General features: G+C 35.9%; 1 protein-coding gene across 1 annotated transcript; it reads right to left on the bottom strand.

Moving 5' to 3' along the window:
* Positions 1 to 6,752: 6,752 nt before the first annotated feature.
* Positions 6,753 to 10,443, bottom strand: LOC134254946 (uncharacterized). Its single transcript, XM_062737483.1, has 2 exons — positions 10,273 to 10,443; positions 6,753 to 10,187 (listed from the first exon to the last, which is right to left on the bottom strand). Exon 2 carries the CDS (start codon positions 9,453 to 9,455, stop codon positions 6,753 to 6,755), a length of 2,703 nt encoding a protein of 900 aa, XP_062593467.1. The 5' UTR covers positions 9,456 to 10,187; positions 10,273 to 10,443.
* Between the last annotated feature and the right edge of the window lie 11,741 nt (positions 10,444 to 22,184).

Below are 22,184 nucleotides of genomic sequence, written 5' to 3'. Positions count from 1 at the left end.
CAGCTTTTCCTGGCCTAGATGTGCTTCAGAAGAAAATTTGTTCTATATATTTTTATGTAAAACCTTGATTCCCTATTGTGGCTCCGCCCTACCCCCTGGGGTCATGAATTTAACAATTTAATATCTACAATACCCAAGGATTCCCTATTGCGGCCCCGCCCTTACTTCTGGGTCATGATTTTAACAGTTTAATATCTACACTGCCAAAGGATGCTTCCACATAAGTTTCAGCTTTCCTTGCCTAGTAGTTCTTTAGAAGATTTTTAAAGATTTGTTCAATATATTTCTATGAAAAACTTGGATTGCCTATTGTGGCCCCGCCCTGCCCCCGGGGGTCCTGATTTTAACAATTTAATTTCTATACTACCCAAAGATGCTTCCATTCAGTTTCAGCTTTACTGGCTCAATGGTTCTCGAGAAGAAGATTTTTAAAGATTTGTTCTATATATTTCTATGTAAAACTTGGATTCCTTGGAGCTAAAAAAAACAATAGCTATACATATCCAAGAACTTTTGTTCCTCAAAATCACATTGTTTTAGATTTAAAAAATATACATACGTATTTTGCAGTTGTTAGTTACATTAGGGATAATGAACCTGTGATTGACAGATTCTGCAAAGTGCATTAATGATTTTGGAAGCTGCAAATGAATTAAATATTTCTATTTATTTCTTTTTTATTTTATTTAATAAAAGTATTTTTTGAGTCGTACATAAATCAGTTAGATTCGTGGGGATGTGGGGGGGGGGGGTGTTTAAAAAGTGATAATTATTTCAAGTGTGTTTTTGATGTTTGACGTAATGATTGTTTTTTTGAATTGATGAAATTTATAATACGAGGCTTGTGTGCAAAAATTGTGGACTCCTGTGAGATCTTTTTTATTTGACGTCATATATTATCTAAATTTGGTATAAATATTTCATCAATTAATTTAAATGATCTGTATTATTTTTAGCTTACCTGAGCCGAAGGCTAAAGTGAGCTTTTCTGATCATATTTTGTACGCTGTCCGTCCGTCCAGTTTTCCGTCCATCTGTAAACTTTTCAATTTCTTTTCAAGAACCGCATGGCCATTCTTAGCTGAACACTTGGTACACAGCATCCTTCGATGAAGGGGAATTTAAATTGTAAAAATGAAAGATCAGATCCTCTCACAAGGGGAGATAATCAAAAATTGGATGGGGTAATTGAAAACCTTCTCTAGAATCACTAGGCTCTTTGTGGAAGCATCCAAGGATAGTGTAGCTTCTAAATTGTTCAAACCATGACCCCAGAGGGTTGGAGTCACAATAAGGAATCAAAATTTTTCAAAGAAGTATGTAGGAAAAAAAGATGAAACTTATTTAAAAGTATTCAGGGGGCAAAGCAATCTATAACTGATCATATTTATATGGAAGAAGGATATGGAAATAACGAACAGAATTCAATCTCAACGTCCATTAAACAAATATACAAAATAAGAGCAGAGCAAACACGGACCTCCGACACATCAGAAGTGGGATCAGGTGCCATGGAGGAGTGAGCATCCCCTGCCGACCGGTCACACCCACCATGTGCTCGTTGTCATAATCAGAAAATAACCGAAAAAATCCGTGGTCAATTCAGTTTATAAATAATGGACTAACAATTGGTATGAAAAACGTAAGTCAGCATTTCATTCAATGATAAAATGTATTTGCTGACAAGGTCATTGTATCGACCATAGAATTTACGAAATGATGACTTTAAACGAGACTGTTGATATTCTTGTTTTATCAAGAAAGCATCCTCAGGAAGCATCGTCAGGAAATGTAGATTCAAAGAATGGGTTGACTTAACGCCCTATTTTGGATCTTTTTGCGACTCCTCTTACAATCTGTATATGAAGTGAATCCAAAATAAATTATGTGCAATTAAAAGAGCAACATATACTTGGTTATATTATGTGGAACATATGTGCCAAAACAATGCCCTGTTGTCGTGTATCAAAATTGAAGCAACGATACTTGAGTGTCGTCTTCCGGAATTCGACATGTACCCGGAGTGGTTTTTATGTCACACAATCAATATTTATAGGAGGCGGGGCTATCGATCGGTGTCATTGTTGACATCTCTCTCTCTCTCTATCCCTCTCTCTTTCCAGAAATTCGAATACGTGTTTAGCATTTTACAGCGATGTAAATATGAAATTATTTTTAAAATTTTATGACACGCAAAATTAAAACAATTTTTAATTTGCTAAACTCTGAAAACGGCAACAAAACACACTCAAAAACAAGATTTAGATCGAGGTCAGGGTGAAGAATACATGTAATTTTTTTCTCGAGTACACTCGCAGGTGGACATCACGTGACGAATTGTAATATTAAAGAGGTCAATCGAAGACATTTCAATGGAAGCGAGAAGTTTGTTTTGAACATGTTTTTTGTAAAATTAAGTGTGAGCACAAGTTTGTCGGCTCTTCTCCTTTTAATATAACATTATTTTGTTCAATATACAACTACAGTTTTCTTAAGAACAGCCGACAAACATGTGCTGACTATGTATTCAGACGATGAAAAACGCGTGACCCTGATTATCTATTGATATTCAAGAAATCTTCAGGCACCATGCTTTCGATATTTATTTAGTTTACCTCGAAAAGGGTGTTTTAAATTTACATCCGTACCATGAATACACGGTTAAGATATCGGAAGTTTATATGATGGGAAAAAATTAACATTTTATGAAACTTAAATTTACGGCATTTTTTCTGACCAGTTAAGTCCACCCATCCTTTGTTCAAATTATGACCCCGGGGATAGGATAAGGCTTCAATGGCAGAGTAAAGTTTTGTATAAAAATATATAGGAAAATTCTTTTAAGTACGGCTCCGTGTAAAAATCATGCAGATAGTAGAGAAAAGGGTGATTCAATCACCATCTTCAAATTTAATTGAATTGGGTTTAATATATTCATTTGGGTCTAAATTGAATATAAACAATTGATTTTGTTATAATTCTTCTTTTTTCATATAACCAGGGATAAAGTACTTGAGGTGTAATTTTGTATAGATAGTATGCAAAAAAAAAAAAAAAAAAAAAATGCAAAAAATGCCAGAAAAGAATATCTTTAAAACCCTAGAATTAGTACAAAAACTTAATAATACGTAATTCAAGTGAACATGGAAGGCGTAATAAACATTTACCTAAATATTTTTGTGCAAACGAAGTATTGAAAAGATACAAGCTGTTTATAATCGAGAATTTGTCAAGATTCTTCAGATGAGTAAAAATGGCGCTAGTAAAAATAAATGGCAGCCTCCATGGTCAGCTTACGCTGCAAAGTTATTTTGATGCATCCTGTGATGTTTATTGCAAAAATATGTGTGAAGTGTTATAAATTGGTTGAAAGGATTCTACAAGAACAGATTAGGCATAGTTTTCGGGCAAAAGTATAGCCATGTGTCGTGTTGATTAGTATATTGACCTTGTTGACATGGTTGACGTTCTCCCGAAATGGTACTCGCGCCTACTGACACCGTTGTGATCTATCTCAGAAGTTTAAATTCTACGGAAATCCACCAGAGTTCAAGAGTAAACTCTCAGAGAGGGGTGGCAGTCCGACTTTGTCAGCTTACTCGACTTGGAGAGGGAAGATAATGTACATTTGGACAGTTACATTTGACCAGGTAAGATCAGACCCAGAACACTGCAGAAGATTTTTTGATAAAGATAATTAATTTTGTAGCTTGAAATAGCTAAATAGCTACGTAGCTTTAACATGTTGACAGTGCGATCGTTAGGGCGAGCGCATATACTTATCCACTTTCATTTAGATTGGATATGTAAATCCGCACGTGACATTCGGTGCATATTAAATTCTGACGTCATATGACGTCGTTTGTATCTTGCTTTACCAAATCGAAGGCTGAACAAGGTTGATTTCAATCAGTTTATGAATATTTTTCTGCAATAAACAGTTAAAATCATTAAATCAAGACAAGTTTACTATTCGTTTAACTTTTGTTGTTATTCTCGTGATAATGTTGCTTTGGAGTTTGTGTATGAAGTGATGCATTGTGGGTCTAAATTACTGCGGTAACAAATTCTTATGAATGAATGTGCAGTAGTCTGAATTTTCTCTTTGTCCAGGCATTTTCATCAGAGCTTGCAGTTACGTGCATCGCTTTGCGACCCTTGCTGCACTCGCTGTTAATCTATTCAAAATAGCTTGGTAAATCTTTTTATATGCAGTCAAAATTTTTTTTACAAGTCCTATATGACAATGTATTATGAGTCTTTAATAAAAAGGTAAAATCATATATACTTGTAGTATTGCAGCTGTTGAATACTTTTAATTAAGCAAAAGACGAATTTCCATTTTCTTAAGAGCTCAGGTACACTATCGTTAATGGAAGGTAATTTTCAGCAAAATGTTTTGTCTCTACTCTAGCATTCTACAATTAATTGAATGAGTCCCCAAGCATGACAGTCTACTATTTGTTAATACAAATCAGAAGCGACACACGTTTTTTGTCGATTTACTGCATACTAAAAACTTTATTTACTTCATCATCAAAAACAATAGAGTTTCTTTTTTACTTTATACAGCCAAAATTGAAAGATTAGTTTCAAAAGACACTGCTCGATGCTCATATCTAAAATGTTTGTTTTAGATGATTAATACAGTTAACCTTCAGATATCTGGATGCAATATATCCGAATGCTTCAGTATTCGGACGATTTTTCATCGGAACGAAAATTTTTTTATATTTTTTTGTCTTATTTAACTGGTAATTCAGGTATCCGGACACTTCACATATCTGGAAATTTGACTAGGAACCAAATAGTCTGGATAAATGAGGTGCCACTGTAGTTGCTACCAATACATACCATACAAACCTTGTGACGTTTGTATGTCTTACTTTTGATAGTTGATTTAGAGGTTAAATGATAATTGTGCACCTTGTCCTGCTGTCTAAAACAAGATGTGTTTTTGAAACACTGATGCCCCCATACGGCAATATCGCGACGGTTAAGCTTTCTCAAATGCAGATCAAATATGTTGGTACCAAAGTAAGGCTTTTTCAAACGAAAAGCGATATGTAAACACAAGGTTATGACCAGGTTTACATTTTATAAGTTAGGACAAACTCCGAGTCAAGGTCAAAGGGTCAAGTTTGTTGTGTTCTAAAGAAAGGCCTTATCTCAAAGATTACGTATGGGAAGTATAAAAGCAATGGCCCTTACCGTACAAAAATTATGGCAAAGGTTAAAGTTTGTAAAAAATAGGTCAAACTCTAAGGTCGAGGACAAAGGGTCAAGATTCTTGTTATCCAATGAAAGGTATTGTCACAAGGATTACACATGTGAAATATGAAAGCTCTAGCCCCAACTGTCAAGATTCTTGTTATCCAATGAAAGGTATTGTCACAAGGATTACACATGTGAAATATGAAAGCTCTAGCCCCAACTGTCAAGTTAAATTAAAGTTTGTAATAAGTAGGTCAAACACCAAGGTCAAGGTTCTTGATATTAAATGAAAGGTCTTGTCATAAGAATTAATTTTTTTTTCAGTATGAATGCTCTAGTCCTAACCTTTCAAAAATTATTGTTAATTTTGTATTTTTAAAGTAGGTCAAACTCCAAGGTCAAAACAGTCACTGTTTTTGGTATCCAATGAAAGGTCTTTTATCAGTGTTGAGATGTGGGTTATACACTTTAAGAACTTGAATAAATGAAGGAAACAAAACAAAATGAAATTTTAACAAAATTTAATAAACAAAACAAAAGTAAATTGTACAACAAAAGAAACAAATTAAAAAATATAGAAATGAATCGTCTATCAGCAGCACGTCAGTCCTGGAAGAATGTTCTTTAAAACGTAGTCAATTAATCACCACACCCTTGCTGGAGGTTTGAGTTCCGGTTTTTGAATTTCCTCTGATAAACGGGTTTTCTTTCACAAATTAAATTGAATATTATAACTTTCACAAGTATCACATATATCACATAATAAACTTTCACAATGCCGTCTAGATTAACTTTGGTTTGAATTTATATTATTTTAAACAGGAGATTTCATTATAACACATAACTTAAAATTGCTGGTCTGGATGTGTCCGTCAGGGCTGCCGGACTCTTTCGTACTCTCTCACACAGTTGCCGCTGTTACTGCAAAACCATTACCCATTGCAAGCCTCTCCCTGTCTCCCTGGACTGCCAACTGGCTATTGTCAATGTAATTAGCTGTAGTACCCCGCCCAAGACCTGATAATGACGAAACGGGACAAAAGCCCGAGGAAATAGGACCCTGGGGAAAAATATAATAAAACAACCATACTAAACGTGCAGACTCACACAAAAAAACATATTTTACAAATTGTATTTTCAAATACCTGATGTAGTTTGAGTACCCGCCCAGGCTACTTCATCATAACAACAAGCCAAACAGGTCTTATCTCGGCTGTGACTTCCCGGGTACTACCCGAACACGAGCTCTCAGGTAGATAAAATTACACATCGAGGGGCTCCCCACAGGATAAATAACAATATTTACACTAACGCACTAGGGGTATCCTACGGGATTAAATTTAGTTTGTTACAAACCTCCCCCTTTTGAAGACTAAAGCACCATTTAGTCCAACCTATTTACAAACTAAATACATAGAAATCAACCACATTTATACAAACTGGAAATATTCACCATTGATCTTGGATATTCTTACCTTGTAATCCACTGGACTTACCTTTTTCACTACTTCATACGGACCTTTTTATTGCGCCATCAGCTAAGATGTGCTAGTTGGAAGAAGTACAAGAACTTTCTGACCTACCTCAAATGTACGAGTTCTCGCCTTTTTGTCGTAGTACATCTTTTGTTTCTTTTTCGCGAGTCTCTCTGAATCTTTAACCAAATCTCTAATGTTCTGCATTCTCTCCCTCGTCTCCAGAATATAGGACAACACTGAAGCCTGTTCGACTGTAGGTTCCTCCCACTGCTCTTTCAAGATTGCTAAGGGCCCCCTAACATGTCTACCATAGAGCAATTCAAAGGGAGAATACCCAGTTGTCTCATTTGGCACCTCTCTGTATGCAAAAAGGACGTAAGGCAAATGAACATCCCATCTGTGAGGTTCAGAAGAAGCATATGCCTTCAGCATTTTCTTCAAAGTCCCATTAAATTTTTCCACTAACCCATTTGCTTGTGGATGGTAAGGGGTAGTTGTTAATTTTCTTACCTGAAGTAACTTACACAATTCAGTCATCAGTGTGGACATAAAATTGGTACCCTGGTCCGACAGAATTTCATTAGGCACACCTACCCTAGAAAACAGCTCTATCAAAGTGTTGGCCACTGTCTCTGCTTCTTGGTTTTTCAAAGGAAATGCTTCCGGATACCGTGTTGAGTAGTCCATACAAACCAAGATGTAACGATTTTTCTTCTCCGTCAGTGGAAGAGGTCCAACAAAATCGATGGCTATTCTTGAGAATGGTTCCTCAATGGGTGGAATAGGAATGAGTGGAGCTTTTGGAGTTCGACCTTTTGGTGTTCCCTTTTGACAAATAGAACAAGATTTGCAGAATTGAGATATGTCAATATACATTCCAGGCCAAAAGAAATGTTGCATAATACGCTGCCTGGTTTTCTTGTTACCTAAATGTCCTGCTAGTGGAGTGTCATGAGCCAGGTACATTACCTTCGACCTCATTGTCTTTGGTATGACGATCTGGGAAAATTTTTCACCAGAATCTTTCTGAAATATTCTATACAGTAAACCATCCTGTTTCTGAAAGTAAGACTTACCTTCTTGAGTATCGTCTTGTGCCATACTCAGTGCAGATTTCAAACTGTCATCTGATTCCTGAAGTTCTACCAACTTATCTCTGCTGCACCACAATTGTTTCAAAGATTCATCCTCTGAATCCTCTTCTGTTGCTTTTCTCTGAGAACTACTATTTCCTTGCTCCAATTTGGCCTGCAAACGTGTCTGAACTGCAGCACAAGTGTTCTCGTCATCTCCATCCCTCTTGACTTCTTTTTCGTCCTCCATTGGTTTGAGTATGCTAACATTATTACCAATAATTACATCAGCAAAAGGAGAATCAAGGACAAGGGCATGTACCTTACCTGATACATAAGGAGTCTTCAAATCTACCATTGCCTCATCACAGTTTCTTTGAGATCCATCAGCCAGAGTTATCACTCTTGAACGTCCTGTTTTATCAGAGTCTGAAATAAACTTACTACGTACAAATACAGTAGAGCATCCGGTATCTCGTAAGACTGCAACTGGTTGATCACTCACCTGGCCCTTTCCTAAACCCAAACCCAATGCTGCCGATGTTTCAATCACTGGCGACTCGTTATCAACTCCAGACAACTTAAGAATCACCCTACCCTTGGTTGTATCTTGTATATTGTCTACAACTTTAGACTCAGACTTATCTAAACACAAACCAACATTTCCTGACCTTTTCTCAGGCTTTGTACCTCTCTGACCTTTACTGTCTTGACCCTTTGACTGAGTTCTCTTAAGAAAACAGTTGGCTGCAATATGTCCTACTCTATCACAAATGAAACACTTTCTGCTATCCCCTGCATTAAAGTGAGACTTGAGATTTGACTTACCATCTCGAGAATTTGTCGAACCAAACTTGTTTGGATTTCCCGTCGACCTATTCCCTGTACTGTGAAATTGGACACTATTGCCACTAAGATACTTACTCTTATGTGCCGCCTGAAATGCATTAGACAACGCAACAACCTCATCAATAGACTTTGGGTCATGTTCCAGAATCCACAACTGTAAGTCTTTTGGACAACTTCTAACAACCTGTTCTCTCAAGACCATATCATACAACTTGCCAAAATCTGAATCTATTTTCTCACGTTCACACCAGTGATTGAGGTACCTTTCTACCCTAACAACAAAATCTTTAAATGACTCATCATTTGACTGCTTACCCTGAAGAAATTTTTCCCTGTAATCTTCAGAAGTAAGCTCATATCTCTTGAGAATAGCTGTTTTGATAATCTCATAGTTATCACTATCTGCATCCGACAACCTTGAATACGCTTCCAAAGCCTTACCTGCTAACATAGGAACTAAGCGTATAGCCCACTGGGATTTATGCCATTTCTGCAACCCAGCTATCTTTTCAAACGACCGTAAAAAGACATCAGGGTCCTGTCCCTCCTCAAACTTAGGTAACTTAACAGGTGGGCATTTAATCTCATGGGGTTGAGACCCCCCAATTATAGCATGTTCTAACTCTTTTTCTCTTATAGCTAACTCTCGTAATTTCACATCTCTTTCTACCTCTAACTTTGCACTTTCTCTCTGCGCCTGACGCTCTTCTCTCTCTTGCGCCCATCTCTCCCTTTCTAGCTCTCTCTTTGATTCCTGCTCCTGACGCCACATCTCGAGACATTCTTTTACGTTTGTACCCTTTTCAATTAAGTCAGCCATCCATTCTGGCATACCAGACATTGTGAAAGTTTGTGAACCTGAAACACAAAAGCAAAATTAATAATAGAAACAAACTTGCAAAAAAAAATATTTCCTCTATTTACCCAAGCTCAGATGTATCCCACCGCTGCCACCAAATTGTTGAGATGTGGGTTATACACTTTAAGAACTTGAATAAATGAAGGAAACAAAACAAATGAAATTTTAACAAAATTTAATAAACAAAACAAAAGTAAATTGTACAACAAAAGAAACAAATTAAAAAATATTGAAATGAATTGTCTATCAGCAGCACGTCAGTCCTGGAAGAATGTTCTTTAAAACGTAGTCAATTAATCACCACACCCTTGCTGGAGGTTTGAGTTCCGGTTTTTGAATTTTCTCTGATAAACGTGTTTTCTTTCACAAATTAAATTGAATATTATAACTTTCACAAGTATCACATATATCACATAATAAACTTTCACAATGCCGTCTAGATTAACTTTGGTTTGAATTTATATTATTTTAAACAGGAGATTTCATTATAACACATAACTTAAAATTGCTGGTCCGGATGTGTCCGTCAGGGCTGCCGTACTCTTTCGTACTCTCTCACACAGTTGCCGCTGTTACTGCAAAACCATTACCCATTGCAAGCCTCTCCCTGTCTCCCTGGACTGCCGACTGGCTATTGTCAATGTAATTAGCTGTAGTACCCCGCCCAAGACCTGATAATGACGAAACGGGACAAAAGCCCGAGGAAATAGGACCCTGGGGAAAAATATAATGAAACAACCATACTAAACGTGCAGACTCACACAAGAAAACATATTTTACAAATTGTATTTTCAAATACCTGATGTAGTTTGAGTACCCGCCCAGGCTACTTCATCATAACAACAAGCCAAACAGGTCTTATCTCGGCTGTGACTTCCCGGGTACTACCCGAACACGAGCTCTCAGGTAGATAAAATTACACATCGAGGGGCTCCCCACAGGATAAATAACAATATTTACACTAACGCACTAGGGGTATCCTACGGGATTAAATTTAGTTTGTTACAATCAGAAATATGAAAGCCCTAGTACTTATTGTTCAAAAGTAATAGCCTAGGTTAAAGTTTTTTCAGAAATTTCCAAGGTCAAAGGGTCAAGGTTGTTGGTATCCAATGAAAGGACTTTCAACAAAGTTTACATATGTTGAGTATAAATGTCTTGGTATCTACTGTTCAAAAAATATGGCCAAAGTAAAAGATTAAAATTTTCATGTAAAACTCCAAGGTCAGAAGGTCAAATTTGGTGGTACCCTTGGAAAGGTCTTGTCAAAAAGAATACACATGTGAAATATGAGAGTCATAGCTCCACTGTTTAAATCAAAAGTTATGGGCAAGGTTAAAGTAAAGGACAAACAGAAAGACAGTGAAAGAAACAGACAGACGGACACGACAAAAACTATATACCCCCGAAACTTCAATTACGGGGGCATACCTATGTAAAGAAAACTAATTTTCGCGCAAAATTAAACTGATGTGTCATCAGATAATCTTGTCGTCTAGACATGTTACTGTGCACTCCCCTATGTGCGATGAGGCATGAATAAGTATGATGGTATGGTTAAGGCAGTGTTTGAAATAACTTGCTCAACCGCCTGAGATGCACAAATTTTGTCACAGGCAAACAGATTTGTAACAGATTACATATTTGACACCTAACTGAAAATGAAAAACTTTTCAAAAACTTGACCTTGGTCATGACTTTTGAATGAAAAATAAAGGGCTTTTCTCATTGGGATCCAAAACCAAGGCGCACATTGATCTTAAAAAATAGATAAAAAAGATCGAAAACAATCATTTAAAATCTTCTCAAGAACATGAAGATGATTATATTGAAGCATTCTCTGGTGATGTAGTGTAAAGTTAAACCCCGTTTGGGTAGGGTGGGGCCACAATGGGGATCAAAGTTTCACATTGCAACATATAGGGGAGAATCTTCCCTAGAACAGCAAAACCATGATTAATATTGTACTGATATGGGAGTCATTGGAAGAAGCTTCAAGTAGTGTAGATTTTGTTTAAATTCAATAAATTGTACTAAAGTTAAAACTGGAGACATATTGCAAATGATGAAAAATACACTAGTAGAAAAGATATTTCACATACAGCAAAACTCGTTTACTACGAACACCGATATAGCAATTTCATGGATATAGCGAAGTTATTTTAGATCCCCAGCTATATAAATATAACAAATTCCTTATATGGATATATTTATAAGTAACTGATATAGCAAAGTAATTTCATAGGTCCCGCTGACTCTGTTTTAGCTTTGTTTTACTGTATTTCATAATTTAGTATTATTGGTTCTTACCAATTGTTAGTCCATTATTTATACACTGAATCGACCACGGATTTTTTCCGTTATTTCCTGATTGTGACAACGAGCACACGGCGGGTGTGACCGGTCGGCAGGGGATGCTCACTCCTCCATGGCACCTGATCCCACCTCTGATGTTTCGGAGGTCCGTGTTTGCTCTGCTCTTATTTTGTATATTTATTTAATGGACGTTGAGATTGAATACTGTTCGTTATTTCCATATCCTTCTTAGATGAATTAAACTCCATTTTATTTTTACATAATGTATGCGATGGGCTGCATTATGGTTTTGAAGGAAAAGGTTACACTATTTATTACAGACAGCAAGAAAACATCATTGAACACCACCAACTAATAAAACTCTAGAGGTGTGGGGAATATATGTCATGCAACTATTTTAGATTTTTAATGAAATTACTGCATTATTTAAACTTGATTTTCCATGTAAATTAATTTTTAAAATCAAAACAACCATTTAGTACCTTAATAATGTAGCATAAACTAATTTTAAGAATTCTAAATTGATGAATAATAAGTTCATGTACATGTATTTTGTAATTATTATTGTAGGAATAATGGAAAATAAGACATTTAAAGCTGTCAAAAAGCAGAGTTTAGAGTTCAGTGGATTCAATGATGGTACTTTGGATAATGTAAATCAGGCAGCAATTCTTTTCCAAAGGATTTTAAGTGCTTATAGAAGAGGCTAATAAAGAAAGGACAGTCACTTACCACAGAAGAGAAGCAGGGGAGATTAATTATATTCTGAGTGGCATGACTGCACCTTACAAATATGTAAAACTTTAAAAATTGTGATTTACATATACAATGATTATATGATAAATGTACCTAATAATCAATATTAAAATTATTAAATTTTCAAACGTTTTCTTACATTTTACTGTTCATTAATGAAAAAAAAAATGTGTTGTATTTAAATTTGGAAATGCAAAGGAATTTATTTTAAAATGTAAACTGAAATTCTTACATGTAAACATGTACTGGCGTATGTACATGGTGTATTTATTGGACTCTGACAAAAGATGATGCTACTTCTTTTTTGGTGAAATTATTTATCACAATAATTTTTGTGCAAATGATTTTTTAATTTTTTCTAAAGGGTATGGTATCTATGAAAACTACTCAGCCTTTTTCTTTGGCTTTTTTTTAAAATCATAGATATATTTTATTTTCTTGATAACTGAAATCCTCAAAAACTTATATTTTGTTGTTTTTTGTCAACATGAATTATCTCCCCCTCTCAGCTTTAGAAATTAGAAGTAATACTGTAAATATAGATATAATTTGATTATTGAAAATAAATAATTGTGTTGTATTTGGAACTATAAAGAAATTGTTTTGAATGCTATTTATAATTTAACATGCATATTTAATATATACTTGACATTTATTTGACCGTGATGAAAAAATGAATTTCCCATTTCCCAATATATACTTGACATTTATTTGACCGTGATGAAAAAATGAATTTCCCATTTTGAGGTCACCTGAGGTGACCTATTGCTATCCGTTTTCGTCCGTCGTCGTGCGTCGTCCGTCGCGCGTCGTGTGTTAACATTTGAACATTTTCAGCTTCTTCTCTGCAACCACTGAACCAATTTCAGCCATATTTGGCACAAAGCATCTATGGGTGAAGGGGAACAAAAATTGTGAATTTCATGATCCCTGCCCCCCCCTGGGGCCTGAGGGGAGGGCCAAAACCACTAAAAATAATGCAATCTTTAAAAATCTTCTTCTTTACTCCTGGACATCAAGCAGTCAAACTATTTGCATGATTGTAATCAGCATTGAGTCCTCTACCAAAATTGTGAAATTGATGGCCCTGGGGTCAGGGGTTCTAGTGCTAGGGCGGGGCTAAATAAGTAAGTAGTGAAAATGCATTATTTCTTTGAAAATCTTCTTCTCTGCTCCTGGGTACATTGTATAAGATTAACCAACTAAGTACATAGTTATGATGAGCAAGAGTGCCTCTACCAAAATTGTGAATTTTATGGCCCCAGGGTCAAGGGTTCTAGAAGGGGGGAGGCTCTATTGATTATATAGTGAAAATACATGAATTCTTTGAAAATCTTTTTCTCTGCTCCTAGGTATTAAATAAACTATCTAAGTGCATAGTTATGATGAGCAAGAGTGCCTCTAGCAAAATTGTGAATTTGATGGCCCCAGGGTCAAGGGTTCTGGTGTTGGGGGGGGGGGGCTCTAGAGGGGGGGCTCTATTGATTATATAGTGAAAATACATGAATTCTTTGAAAATCTTCTTCTCTGCTACTAGGTATTAAATAAACTAACTAAGTGCATAGTTATGATGAGCAAGAGTGTCTCTACCAAAATTGTGAATTTTATGGCCCCAGGGTCAAGGGTTCTGGTGTTGGGGGGGGGGCTCTATTGATTATATAGTGAAAATACATGTATTCTTTGAAAATCTTCTTCTCTGCTCCTAGGTATTAAATAAACAACAAACTGAGTGCATAGTTATGATTAGCAGGAGTGCCTCTACCAATATTGTGAATTTTATGGCCCTAGGGTCAAGCCTTCTGGTGTTGGGGAGGGGGGGGGGGGGCTCTTTTGATTATATATTAAAAATACATGAATTCATTGAAAATCTTCTCCTCTGCTCCTTGGTATCAAATGAAATGACAAAGTGCATAGTTATGATGAAAAAAAGTGCCTCTACCAAAATTGTGAATTTTATGGCCCAAGGATCAAGGGTTTTAGAGGGGGGGAGGACTCTACTGATTATATAGTGAAATGCATGAATTCTTTGAAAATCCTCTTCTCTGCTCCTAGGTATTCAATAAACTAATGAAGTGCATAGTTATAATGAGAAAGAGTGCCTCTATCAAAATTGTGAATTTTATGGCCCCAGAGTCAAGGGTTCTGGTGTTGGGGGGGGGGGCTCTATTGATTTTATAGTGAAAATACATGAATTCTTTGAAAATCTTCTTCTCTGCTCCTAGGTATTAAATAAACTGAGTGCATAGTTATGATGAGAAAGAGTGCCTCTACCAAAATTGTGAATTTTATGCCCCCAAACACAAGGGTTCTGGTGTTTGGGGGGGGGGGCTCTATTGATTATATGGTGAAAATACATGAATTCTTTGAAAATCTTCTTCTCTGCTCCTAGGAATTAAATAAACTTACTAAGTGCTTATTAATGATGAGCAAGAGCGCCTCAACAAAAATTGTGAATTTTATTGTCCCAGGGTCAAGGGTTCTGGTGTTAGGCCGGGATTCTATTGATTATATAGTGAAAATTCATCAAATTTTCTTCTCTGTTTCTGGGTATGAAATAGATGAACTACCTATATAGTTATGATGAGCAAGTGCCCTTATCTTGCAGAATTGTGTATTTTAAGGCCCCAGGTTCAGGGGTTGGATGGGGGGGCTCTGCTTATATACTGAAAATGAATTTATTGTTTGAAATCTGCTCCTTTGTATTTATAAAACATTTATTTTTCTGATGGCAATTTTAAGGGTGCCTTTTAAAAATTTTTGCAATGTTTGGACCTAGGGTCAGGGTTTATGTCACCGTGTAAGGGGCACTACTGATTATTGCTGAATATTACTGATTACTTGGAGTGCCTTTTTGTTCCCCTACCCTGCGTATGGGTATTCAGTTACCAAGCTAAGCAACTGTTAAGTGCATTTTATGATGATGATCAGATCAATGGTGCCTCTTTCAAAATTGTGAATGCCATATAGCATCTGGCTAAAAACATGAATCAAATTCAATACACTAAGAAGGATATGGAAATAACGAACAGTATTCAATCTCAACGTCCATTAAACAAATATATAAAATAAGAGCAGAGCAAACACGGACCTCCGAAACATCAGAGGTGGGATCAGGTACCATGGAGGAGTGAGCATCCCCTGCCGACCGGTCACACCCGCCCTGTGCTCGTTGTCATAATCAGGACATAATGGAAAAAATCCGTGGTCAATTCAGTGTACAAATAATGGAGTAACAATTGGTATGAAAAACGTCCGTCAGCATTTCATTCAATGATAAATTGTATTTGTTGACAAGGTCATTATATCGACCATAGAATTTACGAAATGATGACTTCAAACGAGACTGTTGATATTCTTGTTTCATCAACTTGTTTGTCAATAATTTACCTCGTTTAAGAAATTGTTCATACGTAGAGCATGCTGTAACTGGAAAGTTGTTGCATAATGCTCAGGTGACCTATAAGGCCCGTGGGCCTCTTGTTTGTATAAAACTCTTCAATGGCTTTTGGAAATTTATAATCAATTGCACAAAAATATTTTTAATATTTTAATTTCTATAAGGAATGGTGTCTAGGAAATAAACACTGCCTTTCTGTTTGGCTGTAGTGTAATTTTCTCAATTTTTTAATCATATAGCTGAATGTAGCTGTAAATCCTTTTAAAATTGAAAATTTCAGTTTTTCTCGACATGGATTATCTCCCCTTTTCAGCTTAAAATTGAAAACTATTACTGGACGTGGTAATATTTTGATTAATTATGAAAAGTAAATAATTTAATTGTATTTGAAAATGGGAATATAAAAAATGGTTTTGAAATGCTATTTATTTTTTACATGCAAACATATATGGCATATATTGGACTGTGACAAAAAAAGAGAAATTACCATTTTTGTACTAAATTCATCAGTTGTTTTGGGAAATTAATAATCATTTGCACAAAATGTTTTAATAATTTTATTGACTTTACACGATAGTCTCTATGAAAGTAGCATGGCTCCTTAGTTTGGCTGTGGGGTTTTTAGAAATTTTTGATAGATAAAAATCCTATAAAATGGATATTTTACATTTTTTGCCAATATGGATTATCTCCCCTTTTTAACTTAGAATTAGAACACATTACTGGTCATAAAAATTTTGACTAGATATGCATAGTAACTACCTAGGCTGTATATTATTAAGAAATAAACATAAATTTGTTTTATTGTTTAGTTTTCTTCTCATTTAATCTTCATTATTGGTATTTTTGCTATGGATACCAATGGCAGAATTATAAATATATATATCTTTTTTTGGAATATCTTTGCATACTCGACCATCATGCAAAGTTTGAAGAAATTCTCAAACCCCCATGAATCACCCTCTGCATGATTTTTACACGGACCCGTACTTAAAAATCTTCCAAATAATAAATCCAAAATTGATTATATTTATATGGAAGCATCCTCAGGCGATGTACTTTTAAGTTTTTTGAAATAATGACCTCTTGCGGTAGATCTAGGCCACAATAGCCGACCAACGTTTTACGTACAAATATATGAAGAATAGCAAAGCCATACTTAAACCCGAGGCAGCGGTAGTGACTACCGCAGTATTCAGCAGGAGGGGCTTAGCAGATAAGAGATAAGGCTGCAGATATTTATAGATCCTATAACTGTTATCAGCTGATAAGCACATGGCTGTAGTGACCAGTAGGAAATAAACACAATTAGCGGGAATGGTGGTTATCTTTATATACAACAGATTCAACACTGCATTTATAATTACTTGTACATTAAAAATTACCTAATTATGATAACTAAGAACACATAAGTAGTCTATTGAAATATATATGATTATATATAATCAATGAAAAAAATACTTCATCACTTTTTCCCAGAGATTTTGAGTAAAATTATTTGTCTTTGGCACAAGATTTTTATGTCCTGATCTGCACCGTGGTCTTCTAGCGTCTTCATAGTTTCTGATAGATGTAAAGTCTCTATCCACATTTTCATTCCAATCCAATACGGCCATATGGGATCTTCTCTTGTACTCCTTGTCTCCGAATTTTATGCGCTTGTCATGATAAACAAGAAGTGCATTGTTGAATGACTCAACATAATGTGTATCAACACAATTCACATTATCATCAGGAGATTTATATATTTGAAGCTTTCTAATCTCTGACTGTAGAATTCTCTCGGCATCAGAGTCTTTGATGATAAGTTTAGATGGCTCATAATTCGGATCAGTTTTACATCTGGACTCTGCTGGACAGTGATTGTCTTTATAATGATCTACGATATTGTCCAGTAAATGTCTGAGTTTTCTGGAGATCCTTGGCAGTTTTTCATAGCGTTATAGGTGTGTGTCTTGATGGAGGCTACTTTGTCCGATAGATCAGGGTGCCATGTAATTCCCATGAGTTTTTTAGGACCAACTGCAATTTTTTTCATTTCTTTGTTGATACCTTTGCTTGCATGCCATGTATCATTAGCATTGGTCACAGAGGGCTGAGATGAGGAGAGATATTTGTTTACAGATGCATTTCTATCATGTCCGTGTATATTTATGGAAACATCATTCTCTTCAAAATGCTTATACAATTTTTCAACACCTCTCATCTCATGCCTTTGGCTCACAGGATCATCTTCTCTTCTGACAACAGCAAGGCCCACTACACGATGATGGTTCTGTCCTATGGCAATAACATCCGACTGGGCTGCATTTCTGCACCATCCATGACGAGCATCCGTTAGAATATTAATGCCATTAAATTGGGTAGCAGGCTCCTCAGATTTTAGGATTTCTGTGCCCACTTCTTCGTTTATGGCAACAGTAATGGACTCCCTTGCAAGCTCTTCTGTTTTTGAACAATAAAGTTCATGATGGTTTTCAAACATACTCTCAGGTATGAGACCCAGGTTTGAAGATTCGCAAAGACGTTTATACTGGCTGTATCTGAGTCCAGTTGCATTTACTGCATGTGGATTGGTTAAAAACATTCCTCCGGGTAGATGCTGGGATGAATCTGCTGTCACACTATGATTTTTTTTGCAGGTAAATGTTACTTTCCCTGTATGACCAAATCTCTGTAGTCGTTTCACATCCAGTAGTTCCTCACAGTTTTGTCTATGTCGTTGAATCCCTGCACATATATTTCGCATCCCTGAGTAACTGGTGAAAAACACGTCTTCACTCACATCTTGTTTTTCACAGGGCAGATACGGTTGGAAATCCAGCAATCCTTGTTGCTGATCATTTACCTCGAGTCAATGCGTTTGAATAAAAAAATCAAACACAGAATTCAACAATTGTTCATTAGTCACTGAAGAAACTCTCTATGCTAAACACATTTTGATTTTGTCCATTTCGTTGTAGACTGCTACTCTTTCTAAAGAGTAGGCTCATTGGGGGCCGCCAGAGAAACCAAAAGCTTTCAAAAACCGGTTAATACTTGCCCGCCAAAATATGGCTGAAATACTGCCGACTTGGCGTTAAACAATATGAAATCAATCAATCAATCTTTCTGCATCTGACTTCACATAAAACCGAGTAGATCCCGATATAAGTGGATTTTCTTGGCCCTTTCTCTTTTCATTTCTAGCTTTCATTTGTTCACCACTGTCTGATTTTCTTTTTTTTCCTCTCATAGTTTTTTCTGTTGTCATCGCGTAATCTTTTGTTGTTTCCTTGATCATCCATGATTGTTACTCTGCTTTTGATACTTAATTATTGATGAGGATAGTGAGAAGCTTTCTATAAGTACTCTTTGACCAGCATGGGGTACTGAGACAGGGGCCAACATACGGTTCACATGTATAAGATGAGGCCATGTGTTTCCATCTTATAATGATATACTTGCAACTCATTTTTTTAAAAGAATTGTTCATATCATATAAATTTCATATCTAGATATGTAGGGTATTTTAAATTTCTTTGAGTAAATTAAAGAAAACATTCAGTATTTTGAGTTGACCTAAAAAAAAAATCAAGAGGGGTACACAGCACTTGCCAAAATCTTCCAGAACTCATGGACGTACTTCAATGTTCTTGAAATTTTGAAGAATTATTTTTTGATGTTTTAATTACATTAAGAAAGGTGACTAAATCATTACATATTATAATTCTTAATTAAACAATTTTATGAAAAATCAAATATCACCCTCTTTCCTTTGTTAACTCTTCCAAAGTAACATGCTGTGAAGTTTGGCAGGATTTCCCTTACTGACCAATGTAATTCCTTTGTCTTTGGTCAGCAAGAGGGATACAGTGCAGTGTGCTTTTATCCCTTTGATATGTCGGAACAACGCAAAAAAGTGTCTTTAAATTTGTCAGAAACTGATATCAATGCAATCAAAGCATTATTTGATCATTCTGATTGGGATTTTGAATCATGTGTGATAATTAATGAGTGGGAAGAGGAGGTCGCGGTAGAGATGGCTGAAGAGATAACGGTATGTGAAAGTACACAGGGCAGTGAGGAATCAGATAGACCAGCAGGTGGTCAAGCTGGTCAGGGAGATGAAAGAGATGAAAGAATTCCACAAGAAGGAGATTGTATATTTTGTTTTTGCAACCCTTGCATAACAACGCATAGGCAGGCATGGCTTGGAAATGGAGCACCCCCTCATGTCCGTTATTCTGCCATAAGGAAAACAAAGTACAAGAAATTTTGGACAATGATGTCGAGACGTAATGCATGGTCTGATACAAGATATGTTTTAAAAAAGACACATCAGTTGGATCAAAATGATGATAATTTAGTTTGGACAATGAGGGAAAGTATGCCTGATTGTGTTCTGACACTTGTTAGAAATCTATATCCAAATCCTTCTGGGCGGCCATACATGGGACACAAGTGGGCTTAGATTAAATTAAAAAAAACATGTTTGTTTACAGTGATAATTTCTATTAAAACAATGAATTACAATGCAAAATGAACATTTTTCAAATGACAGTGAAACAATTTATTGGATTTATTCATTATTCCTGATGAAAACTGTAGTTATAGAGGCCTCACAACAATAAAGTAAGTAATTCACTTTCTCATGGTAATGTTTATTTACAAACAGTAGCCTTGTAATGATATTCAAACCGACCCTAGGTCATGCTCCAAATATAGAGGAGAGGGGAATTTGAAAATGCTCACTTCAAATGTTTACAACGTTTTTACAACTTATATACAAAGTGGATTTTATTAAATTTAGGTATGTTGATTGATCATACTGGAAGCAGTTTCTGTGCCAAGTCTGAGAATATAAATTTTGATTTTATAACAGCATTTTACAAAACATGTCTCTCAAGCTGAACATGTCATGAAATCAGACATTTTCAAAATTTTGCTCCTCCCATTTCCTTTTATACTCCTGGCCTGGGTTTAAGTAATTGGTTATACTGGTATTTATATTTAAGCATCCTCAGGTTGTGTAGATTCAAATTTCTTCAATTCATGACCCCCAGGGGTAATCGGGGCAAAAATGGCCAACGAAGTTTAACATCGAAATATTTTGGAAAATTCTTCTTTATTAGCGGCCCCGAGGGGATCCCTGTTAGAATAGGTCCTCAGTACCCCCTTGCTTGTCGTAAAAGGCGACTAAATGGGGCGGTCCTTCGGATGAGACCGTATAAACCGAGGCCTCGTGTCACAGAAAGTGTGGCACGATAAAGATCCCTCCCTGCTCAAAGGCCCTGAGTGCCGAGCATAAGCCTAATTTTGCAGCCCTTCACCGGCAATGGTGACGTCTCCATGTCAGTGAAATATTCTGGAGAGGGACATTAAACAATATTCAATCAATCTTTATTAGCAAAGCCATAATTGATCATATTTATATTGAAGCATCCTTGGGTAGTGTAGAATCAAATTTGTTTAAATTATGACCCAAATAGGTTAGGGGGGGGGGGGGCACAATGGTCGATCAAATGTTTACATAGACATATATAGAAAAATTCCTTAAATATCATTTTCTCAAAGACAGCAAAGCCATGATTGGTCAAAGGACTACTTTTGGATATAAACTTTTCAATAATAAACCAATTTCAAGTTCTCGAGAAGAAGAATTTTTTAATGACCCCGACCTATTTTTGTCTTTTCTTGATTATCTCCCCTTGTGATGGGAATTGGCCCTTTATTTTAATAATTTCAATTTCCCTTCACCCAAGGATGCTTTGAACCAAGTTAGGTTAAAATTGGCCCAGTGGTTCTTAAGGAGAAGTCGAAAATATGAAAAGTTTACGGACGGACGACGGACAAAATGTGATCAGAAAAGCTCAATGGAGCCTTAGGCTCAGGTGAGCTAAAAATTAAAGTCAAGTATGAGAAAAAATTTTTAATGAGTGGGTACTGGTAAATTATAAAGGGACAGTAATTTTTCAAACAATCCTGACGCTGTTTTTTGAGGTAACATTGCCGTAAAATGTGCTCCGCAGATACAAAACATGATTTTAAATTGAAGTATACTGATTTCTGTTAAATGAAGAGGAATGAACCTTTACACAAAAGCAAAACAAATTATTATATGTATCATATTTATTTGCTTACTTTAAGTTTCTAATGAGAAATTGGACAAAAAGAGATTTCGCCCACGAAGTTTTCGAACAACCCTCGTAGATGTCCTTGTCAAATCTTAACCAATTTCATCTATGCTAGCTTTACGTTTT

Source organism: Saccostrea cucullata, unplaced genomic scaffold, assembly GCF_032062105.1.
Source record: "Saccostrea cucullata isolate Sc308-1 unplaced genomic scaffold, CSIRO_AGI_Scuc_v1 ctg1838, whole genome shotgun sequence".
NCBI lineage: Eukaryota > Metazoa > Mollusca > Bivalvia > Ostreida > Ostreidae > Saccostrea > Saccostrea cuccullata.
Note: the sequence above shows the minus strand (reverse complement) of the source record. Positions and strands in the feature narration are given on the sequence as shown.

What these genes read in the sequence shown, in the direction of transcription:
- LOC134254946 (XM_062737483.1), bottom strand. Translation starts at nt 9,455, where the DNA reads ATGTCTGGTATGCCAGAATGGATGGCTGACTTAATTGAAAAGGGTACA.